This window comes from Hemicordylus capensis, chromosome 1, assembly GCF_027244095.1.
Source record: "Hemicordylus capensis ecotype Gifberg chromosome 1, rHemCap1.1.pri, whole genome shotgun sequence".
NCBI lineage: Eukaryota > Metazoa > Chordata > Lepidosauria > Squamata > Cordylidae > Hemicordylus > Hemicordylus capensis.
This window is the reverse complement of record NC_069657.1, coordinates 111,385,521-111,396,424: the sequence shown is the minus strand read 5'-3', so window position 1 is coordinate 111,396,424 and position 10,904 is coordinate 111,385,521. Positions and strand designations below refer to the sequence as shown.

Sequence of the window (10,904 nt, the reverse complement as noted above, 5' to 3'; positions counted from 1 at the left end):
TCCAGCCCCAGCACAGTACTTCCAGTGACTGTTGCTGGTGTCTATCTTATGTTTATTTTTAGATTGTGAGCATTTTGGGGATCGGAATCCATCTTATTTATCTGTGTAACCACCCTGAGCCATTTTTGGAAAGGTGGTATAGAAATCGAATAAATAAATAAATAAAATTGTGAAATCTACAGTCCTTGCTCTATGGACTAATTGGTTTTTCTGTTAAGTCTATCAATATATTAGGATTTTGTTTCAATGTTTCCATCTCTGTGTGTGTGTGTGTGTGTGTGTGTGTGTGTGTGTGTGTGTGAAGCAAGAGGGTGGAGTTCATGGAAAAGTGGCTCTCCTGCTCTAGATAATTTTGTCTAGGATTGTGTTGGTAGTGTGTTTTAAAGGCTACTTGTCATTTAAATGTTTTATTGTGTATTCCCAAGTTTTCAGAGTTACAGATCCTATATGGGAGAGGAGAGCTGGTCTTGTGGTAGCAAGCATGACCTGTCCCCTTAGCTAAGCAGGGTCCACCCTGGTTGCATATGAATGGGAGACTAAAAGTGTGAGCTCTGTAAGATCTTCCCCTCATGGGATGGGGCCGCTCTGGGAAGAGCAGAAGGTTCCAAGTTCCCTCTCTGGCATCTCCAGTATAGAGCTGAGAGAGATTCCTGCCTGCAAACTTGGAGAAGCCGCAGCCAGTCTGTGTAGACAACACCGAGCTAGATAGACCAATGGTCTGACTCAGTATATGGCAGCTTCCTATGTTCCTATATATTTACTTGCAAGTAAGTCCTGTTTTGTCTCAAGTAAGAGCAGTTATGATTGTGGCTGTGCCAGCCTGACCTTTGCAGTTTTAGGCATACATATGCCCACTGAAAGCAATTGATTTAGGTACACACTGCACCCAACTGTGCCTAGGGCTGGCCTGTTAAAAGTCTTTGCAAACCTGAATGTTTTGAGATTTATTTTCTGCTTGAAGAAGAGCTGAAACTTTTGCTACTACAATTGGACCAAATACAACTACTGGCCATCAGATTTACAAGTATACAGTGTTGGTATAGACTACATTCTTACACTGTTATATCACCTGATGGCACAGCGGGGAAATGACCAGCAAGCCAGAGGTTGCTGGTTCAAATCCCTGCTGGTAAATTTCCCAGACTGTGGGAAACACCTATATCGGGCAGCAGCGATATAGGAAGATGCTGAAAGGCATCATCTCATACTGTGCGGGAGAAGGCAATGGTAAACCCCTCCTGTATTCTGCCAAAGACATCCACAGGGCTCTGTGGTTGCCAGGAGTCAACACCGACTTGACGGCACACTTTACCTTTATACCCATTTAACTGTCATGGTTGCCGCCAAAGAACCCTGATAATTGTAATGCAATGAGGTTCTGAAAACCCTAGCCCCTCTACTTCAGAATACTATATTTCCCAAGAGTTCCTTGGGAAGACGGATTAACTGTTAAAACAGCTTAAGTCTATAGGATAGATATGCTCACAAAGTCTGACCAAAACATAGCCTTGGCACTTGTTTTTCATATCAGGACAGGCCATGTAATAACAAAAAGTGTATTTGATCATGTGCAGAGTACATTTCCTGCTTCTGTGTGTAAGTGTAGCCAGTTCTCCACATAACTTGTACTGGAGAACAAGACCAGGTGATTTTTTTTCATAGGGCTGAAGTTTAGTACTTGTAACTCTGTTACATACTGTGGCTGTGCATGTTGCAGTCACATGAAAAGACTGACTGAAAAATGCCTTCCCTCATCTGCCTTGTAGTGTAATGCCTAGTTCATTCACACACACACTCACACACACACATATATGCATCAAATATCTTTGCACCAATACACACTTGAAACCTCAAGTAGCAAAAAAACAGGGACACACTACCAGTGTCCATTTCCCAGCAGAGGCTGTTCATCAATGTGGAAAAGTTTCTAGGGCTCTGCATTGGGTTGGATCCAATAGGCAAGTTGGACCAGATATGCCCTATGTCAGGCATTATTGCATTGAGTTCCACCACAAGAGACCGCTGACTGTCAGAACTCCAACTAAATTCCCTACTGTTGTTGTGGAACTCTGTTAGGGTTCTCCCTCACCACCAGCTCTCACCTCATCCCCCTCCCTTACCTGGGACCTGGGTTAGTACAGGAGATGGCAGGCACAATGTCTGATTTGTCCGGCCCCACCCAGCACTGGTGCCAGCTGACCTGCTACTTGTCGGGTTGGATCACCCACACAGGCCTAGCAGTTTCTGTCCCAAACCCTGGGCTGAAGCCCGACTGAAACTGGTCTAGATAATATTGGTCAGCCTTGATTTATCCCTAGCCATTATTAGGAACTGGATTTCAAAAATTAAGCATACATCAATGGGGTGTTGCATTTTGAACAACAGTTTCAGAGGATTGCTAAAATAAATGTCCAGTGCTAGCCCAAGACACCTTGCTGCCTGAAGTACAGCACTAAATTGCACCCCTCCCTTCCTCCCCGCTTTGTTCTATCAAAATCATACCTACCTATTTGGAAGGGAAGAGGAAAAGTAGTGAAGAGGAAGAGGCAGTGTAGTGCTACAGTAATTTCACCTTTCTTCTTCTACAAGCCATTTATGGGGCTGGAAGGGTGCTGGCTAGGCTGCCCTTGAGAACTGGCTGTTTTGTGTTACACATTGCTTTTGCTCGACTGATGGAGTCTACTTTCCCCTGTTTTATTGCAGTGTTATTGTTTTAATTTTTTGTTAAGCTTTTATGCTGAAAAGCAAGCGATTACATTTAAGTAAGTAAAGTACATTTTCTCATGGGAGGTGTTCTGGGTGAGCTGGCTTGCTGCCTTTGAGAACTGGCCCCAAGTCCATAGTCTAAAACAGCCTCTTTCACCCTGCTTTATGGTAGGGTCAGCCCTATAAGGCCAGAATTATAATATTCAGAACTTTCATACTAACCATACAGAATGTATAGGCATCAGTACAGCATAGCAACCAATGCAATACACTGTTAGTCAAGGAACAAGTCACAAAAACTGTGTTTAGTGTGTCAGAACGTACAGAACTAGGCCAGTACATGGTGAACTGGATCTGAGGGAACATTGCTTCTGCTTTTAAAAATCTGTTTTATATCTAGTAAAATAAAAACAGCAATTTGGTATGTTATCCAGATTGAGCTATACAAACATTGTATTTCTTTTTCTATACTTATTAGTCATTTTAAACCAACATGAAAAGCCTTTTTTTTTTTTTTTTGCAGGAGTTTTCCACTGGGGTTATCAATTTCTCTCTCTTTAAAGCCCCACTTGGGGCTTTAAAATAGAAATTAATTATTTCAGGCCAAACTTCAGAATGCATCATACTTTTATAAAAGTATAGGGCAACACCATACAGTTACTGTTCTCCAAAGCTAGGTTAGCTATGCTTGTGGAGATGGTGCAAATAAGAAAGGGTATGAGTCAGCTCCTCAAAGTCTGTCCTATTTGAGAAAGACCCAAATGCACATACTTGCATTGAAGTAGGTTGTACCTCTCTAGTGCCTATGTCTTCTGGAGGCCTGCTTCTCATTTTGTCCCATCTACACATAGTACTTGTTCCCTGCAAAATGTTAACTTTAGTTTTTCCCTGTGATACCATCTAAGAGAAAAAGTTAGTGCACCAGCTGTACTTCTGTACCTTGCTATGAGCACAATATGAGCTCGGTACAAGCCAACCAGAGTTTACCACTTTTAAATCCCATATCCTTTAAAAGATCAAGCATATGGCTAGATTATGTTTGGGTTTCTTATGTTTGGGCAAACAAAATTTGAAACCTTGCTGATCTACATTGAGCATAACCTTCATTTTGTAACATTTCCTTAAGTTTGTGCTTGAAAATAAAGCTATAACTTGTTAATACTTGTCAGAACTTTAAAAATAAATAATTATCTGGGTCTGGATTCTATGTCAAAAGCTCTGATTATATCAAACTGTATTTACCATAAATATTCCAGCTCTTTTCAACAACTCCTTTTCTGCATCTTATTTCATCTAATGAACAATGGTTTAATTCAGCCCAAATGAAATCATTCTAAAGAATCCAACACAAGGAATACATTTTAAACAGTGGCTTATGAAAATGTGATCTGTACCCGTTATTCTTCAAATAAGACACAGAGATTTGGAACAAATGAAAGGTTGTCATTTTAGACTGACTGGGTAACTTCCACATGAAAAATAGACCAGGTCTTCCAAAGTAACATTCTGAATCATTTTAACAAAACTCCCCAAGGACTGGAGGGGCAAGTTAATTGGGGTGGAGCAAATTTGATATAATTATTAAGACATTCAACTTCACATGGAATGTCTTAGACATGTTCCATTAACAATATAAATGATGTGTGTTTACCTATGACACAAGTTTGCTTAAATAACATGACAGGAACTGAAGGTTGCTTCAACCATTACATTTCCATAGCCATCACCCACATCTAAGACAATATAGGCGTTATCTTGGAGCTGGGCAAATGGTTTAATCTAGCAACTGCAGTGAAAGAAACATGCATATGCACCTTAATAGTATGCATGTGCACACTATTAATGACAGATAGGATTATGAAGTATACTTCTATAGGCACATGTGCCACTGAGAAATCTTGTTACTGTTTACAGCTGTAATCAAAACATAGCAATCAAAACAATCTGCAACAATTAAAAAAAATTGCACACCAGACTAAGATTTTTTAAAATTTAACAAGAAATCACTCAACAATATTTTGAAAAAGTGTTTTAATTTTAATGAGTTTAGTAACATCAAATCAACATTACAAAAAGTTGTGACTCTTTCATAACTCTGTACATTATTATGGACCACCTGAAAGCTGGACTAAAAAGTATACGATCTCTTATTAGTCCTAGCCTAAATTTTTGCAATATATAGATGAGACAAGTATTACCATGCATTGTGAATGACATGTGAACATTAACTTAAATATGAGGATATATAGAAAAATGTGCACTTTTTAATATACAAAAAAAGTATATTAGTGTATGAAGCCAAAGACACTATACACTGATATTTTAGATTTCCTAGAGTTTTGGCTTGTTGGTTTTTAAATTATTTTAAATAGTAGTAAAATTTTAAATATTTAAAATATATTTCCTCTATGAAGACTGTTTACTGGAAGACAGTTTATGATTTTCCTTTTAAACATATATTACTTCAAGCAACAACAGAAAATGATGCAATGTCCTGGCAAAGAAGGCTGTACAATCCAGTTGTATCATGGATGATACAAGTAGAAACTTGAAAGGAAAAAAAGATTTAGAAGACACATGGCTTTAGAGATTTGTTTTTCACAGAATACAAAAGCTTGTTGGAATGCCAAACTAGCAATGAAAATCAGTTTAATGTACAGTCTTATACTGTGTGCAACAATGTTTGCTGTCAGTGACAGCTTTAATGAGTATGGAACATTTGAAAATCACAAATCAGTTCCATATTCTTGAGGGATCTTATGGGAATGCAGAGACATGTCTGAATCTTACCTGTACAATACCTGCTTAAGTATAATATCAAATCAGCTACCTCCAATCCTACATACATTACAGTGGAAGCAAGTCCCAATGATTTTAGCATATCTAGGTTAGGCATCAGCTGCCCCAATCCTCTAGAACTGTAGTTATGTGAGACTGCTGCCGGTCCTCCAAAGGATCTTGAGCCTACAATGATAATCACTGGTAGGGATCAGGAAGGAAATAGACGACAGTTATAAATTGGCTATGTATTGTCCAACTACTAAATGTTATCCTAAATGGTTTAGAAACTTATCTGTGAGTAATTGGCTGTTTATTTTCCAGGTAACTTTGTAATTATTCTATTTCTTTGATTACTGAATGTTCAGTTCAGGAATTAGTCTTTTGACGGTGAGTGTAACGTACTTCTTTCAATAATTAGTCTAAGAAACTTAAAAATGCTCACTTCCATTTTGTTGTACACAAATAGCATTTTATTTTACTAAAACTGCCACATTTTGAACAAATCCACAATAGAGGTGACCATCTATTCAGTGCCTTCTCAGCTGTTTTCAGAGAAAGTATGGGGGCATCCTGGAAGCTTATTAAGGGTTCCTCGATGAAAATATAAATGGTAGACAATTGTGCCTGAAATACACATAGCCCACCATTCCAGATCTTTTCCTGCATCGCACAGCCACAGGCAGTGTTGGGTGTGTTCTAAGGTGCACTCTTCATTTACATGTGGCAATGAGTGCTAGCAGGCCTATTCGGTGCTCTGTCAAGACTGTACACTGTACAAGAGTTCCGTGACAAACATGCAGCTGTTCATCAAGACAAGTTGATATGGAAAGGGTTCTCTAAACATAGGTTTGAAGATCATTGGTCTACCAAAAGACAGAAGAGTATTTTGTGTTCTACTGCCATAGTGTTGTGCAGCTGTTCCATATCCATCTATCCCCTTGGGAATGAAACAGAAAGCAGAAATTATATTCAATGATTGGCATAGTACAACACCTAGTTTTTTCATTCAACCAAACCAAGTTGCTCTAGAAATAATAATGGCATAAAAGCCAAGTTTGAGGGCTTGCTTGAAAAAATAAACCTCTAAGAGTTCACTTATAAAAAAAGAGGAATATCACTTTTTAAAAATTTGGGGCAACTATTTATGTTCTTAGATTGCCATCTTTTGAAAGAGATATGGCTAGCAAATTTTAACTTCATTTGTAATTAAATGAGCCAATCACATTCACCTAAATTTTAATGATGTATACACACACACTATTAAAATATATTTCCTACATAAGGTTATAATGATAATGTTAATTGTAGAATAACTTTCCATGGAAATGTGACGCATTAGTGACTAATTTTTCCTCCGCCTTTTAGTTACAAAGTCAATAATAAAAATGCCAACTCTGCTTCTCTTCCACATCCTTCTCCTATCATATCATATGAATTATCACATGAATGCAATGACATGAATGAAAGGAACTTTCTAATCTTGCTTTCGAAGATATAAAAGTAAGATATGTGGGAAAGGTTAAGGTGTATATCTAGTTCCAGGGAATATGTGTATATCAAGGTTTTCGAGATGATCCAGCAATATTCGCTTCTATCTGAAAGTTTAGTATGGCTCAGAACAGATCTGTGAGGGCTTTTGATTTTAGGCCGATGATCAAGATGCAGTCCTAACACCTTATCAAGACCATTAAATCTGCTATAGGGTCTGTGGAAACACAGTCACAGTAATACAATCTGGATTTTCAAGGCAACTGGAGTATGAAGAAATTTTAAGACAGACAATAATTCATCAAATACCAACAAAGTTTTCTTTTGTTTTCTCTCTCTCAAACAAATGAAGTGAAGAGTATCGCATCCAACAACATAAAAACCTTTAAATGTACAGAAGTTGTCCAACACAGTAACAGAGATAAAGATCAAAATGCTGTCCTTTGATATTTTGAAATCCTAGTTTAATTACTCGTTCTCACAGCCCTTCATTATATTTTACAAATCTAAGGTGCAATGAACATATGTACAACTAAGGAAAATACACCATGCTACATACAAGAATATCCTGGTTGGCTAGTGAATGAGGAATCCTGCTTTCTTGGCTGAAATTAAGGCACTAAGTGGCAGTGAAAGAACAAATGAATTATTTTTATATATTATTTGTGATGAAAGTACAATATGTTCAGCCTTTTCTCAAATCCAAGCAGAAGACTTACACATTTTGAATCAATGACTGAGGTAAGGCATCCTGTTGGCAAACGAAGGAAGTTTCTTACTAAATTGAGATTAACATATTTGTAGTCTGTGGGACTACTGGTCCTACTAAATAACTCAGGGGAGAAAGACAATTACAAAAGTATGTCTGAGGATTTGAAAAGGCACCAAGAAGCTAACAGTTCTGCCATTACCAGTTCTAAAAAACATGTCAGCTGTGTTTAACACTGCATACAGCCTATTCAATCATAAATCTTTGTTGTCCAGAAGACAAATGTTGTAGTAATTCATTTAAACTTTAAATTAAACATGCCATTTTCCTAAGAAATTTATTTCCATGTATCAGAAAATAAAATGCAGTGTCCAAACACAACTACACTTATAAAGCAAACTTATAAAGTCTAGTATGTCTTATTCCTGGTTAACACTGAAGCAAACCTGTATAAAACAAAAGGATTATTTCATGATATATAGTTTACAATATGAAATTAACATATAAAATGAAAATAATTTTTGAAAACGATGGGAAGTGTATTACAAAAGATACATGAAACAATTTTAAGCCACAATATTTTCTCTGTGAAAAATACAACTATTAGTGAGATAAAATGTACAATTGATTTCTTTCCAGAGGAAAAAAGTACAGTATAAAGGAAAATACATTTTTCTTTAACAAAAACAAAAAACCCACCAAGGAAAGTAGTTAAGGTTATTTTTCCTTACATTATAATTTGACACAAAATAGCAGTCATAGGATTGCACCAACTCCATGTTCAGTCTCCTGAACATAACAGCAGTAAAAGGAGTCCATAAAGTAGAACATTTCTGAATTTGTGATGGTGATTATTCATATGTAGAATTTAATATCACACACGCTCTGATGGCAAAATCTGTAAGACTCTACTTGATAAGTTAGACCAATGTAAATATTAGCTTCCCACTAGACGCTTTCTAGTGTTCAGAGTCAGAAAAAGCCATGATATTGTATGGGTTATTTTCATCATAGCCAAAAATATATATATTTAGTGCATGCTTTGATCATTTGTCAAAAATAAACCTAAGTTATTTCAATAGAAGAGTTTACAAAATAGAAAAATCATTCTTCAGGTTAAAAATGCAACGAGGTTCATTTGTAGTTCTATTTGCATGGCAGCAAAATTTTTCTTTATCAGAAGCCAAGAACCAAGACTATTACAAATTTCTCTGACTTAGAACCAAGTCTATCATGATCAGATTAAGTAGAGCTTCTCAGAGCTTTCAGGGGATGTTCTTTTAATGAGTGATGTAGAAAAAAGTTTGATATAGGGCAATGTTTGTTATGAACACTTCTGCTGTACACGATTCAAAAGTTCACCAAACTTCTCAAAGAGCTCTTCCACCCACTTCATATTTTTCATGCATCGCTGTACAATTTCCTCCTGGCCAAGATCTCCATTTTTTTTTTGGACAGAAGAAATCTATGGAGAGACAAGTGTAAAGAAAACACATCTTTAGATTATTAGTATTTACAAACTTCTCATTACCACAGAAGTCAAGAGAGCTTGCATTTTAATGTATATATCTTCCTACCACCTGCAACCATACAGAGTCCTGTTTTGTGTCAGATGGAAAATGTCAGCATAAAGAGGAACCCAAGGGAGGTTTCTAACAGAACAACGTATCTTAAATGAAGCACTTTTCCTGTACTCAAGAATCACCTATGGTATCCTTGATACTACAGATTAAAAATTCTTGATTCTTATAGATTAAACATCTGCACACTTTCTTCCATGCTAAACTCACACTAGTGCAGCTCTAGGACTAGAGCCATCCTCATATGAAAGAAGCAAGCAAGGGAAACTGTTCAGCACAAATTATAAAAATAAAGGGGTGAGTGAGATGTGCAATAACAGAGCAAGTCCATGGCTTACAACAGACACACTGTTTAAAGTGTTCAAAAACTGTTGAGGCATGACAACAGAAAATGAGGCAAGTTTTCTGTTTGCTACAGGTTGAGTATGCCTTATCCGGTCTGCTTGGGACCAGAAGTGTTCCGGATTTTGGACTTTCCAGATTTTGGAACATTTGCATAATGATTTTCTCTCTCTAAGTCTCTTTTCTCCACTCTGCTTCCTTGCTCCTACCTGCCTCCATTATGGCCCTTTTATTTGCATGGCAAGACCTCCCCAGAGCACTTCACATATGAGTGCTGATGGGATCTCGGCTACCTGCCATGTGGGCCCACTCTGGGCCACCTGTGACCCTCCCGCAGAGCCTGTGTTCGCCAGCGCCCTTTCCCCCCTGGCCGGAGGGAAGCCTCTGGAGCACGTGGGCGCTGCTGATCAGCTGTTTGGCGGAGTCTGGGAGCAGCAAAGGCTGCAGGCCTATTGTGGAGAAGGCAGGGAAGCGTGCCTACACTTTCGCTTTCCCCAGCTACCTCTCACCGGCCACTAATAACAGAGAGACGGGCATACCCACAACCCCCGTTTGCCTAAGTAAGTATTGACTGCATGCTTAAAAGCAAAATTGGGAATCTGTGAGCTAGTGAGCTGAGGCGTTTTGCTTTTTGTTACGCCGTGGTGTCCGGATTTTGGAGCATTCCGGATGTCTGGATAAGGGATACTCAACCTGTACTTGAAAAAAGATGGAGTGACATGAATTCTCCCATCCTTAAGAAAAGCAAAGAGAAGACTGTCTTTTAAGAATTTCATTATACAGCAGTGATCCTCAAATCACTGGTCTCCTCTTCAGGGAAGGGACTTAGATTATCAAGTTCCAGGAACAGAAAGGATTTTGAGGGAATATTCCTCTAGATAGGCAATACCCACTGGCACTGGACCCTCAGTGATCCACAATGATTTTTGACTTCACCCACTATGTCCCTTTTTCCAAACAGACTGGGATGATGGGAGTTCAGATACAGTTGTTGTTTTGTTCTTAAACTTCAACACACATGGTTTTAGGAGAACCGCAGAGATATCCTGCTTGATTCCTCTCCTAATGCCAGTATAGGATTACTGCCCCAATCCACAGACCCTTGCAAAGGCAAATGAGCATACATGTACGTAAATATGAATCCACAGGAATAAGAACTGCTGATTGTTCCACAACACACAAAACAAAATGAACAGAAAAACCAATTTAGGTATCATGCAGAACCAGGATTGAATCCTAATTTTGTGCAACTACTCCTAGACTTGGGTGTGTATGCTTCCTCCTTCCCTTCATGTGTG

The 10,904-nt window shown here is 38.2% G+C and overlaps 1 protein-coding gene across 3 annotated transcripts in view; it reads right to left on the bottom strand.

Annotated features, from left to right (window-relative positions):
• Positions 1 to 4,722: 4,722 nt before the first annotated feature.
• The window catches only part of QSER1 (glutamine and serine rich 1), a 63,439-nt gene continuing 57,257 nt past the window's right edge, over positions 4,723 to 10,904 (bottom strand). For all 3 annotated transcript variants that reach the window (XM_053278882.1, XM_053278880.1, XM_053278889.1), the window contains one exon: positions 4,723 to 9,149. In XM_053278882.1, coding sequence (XP_053134857.1) covers positions 9,009 to 9,149 — 141 coding nt within the window. In that variant the 3' untranslated portion in view covers positions 4,723 to 9,008. The remainder of the gene's footprint in view (positions 9,150 to 10,904) is intronic.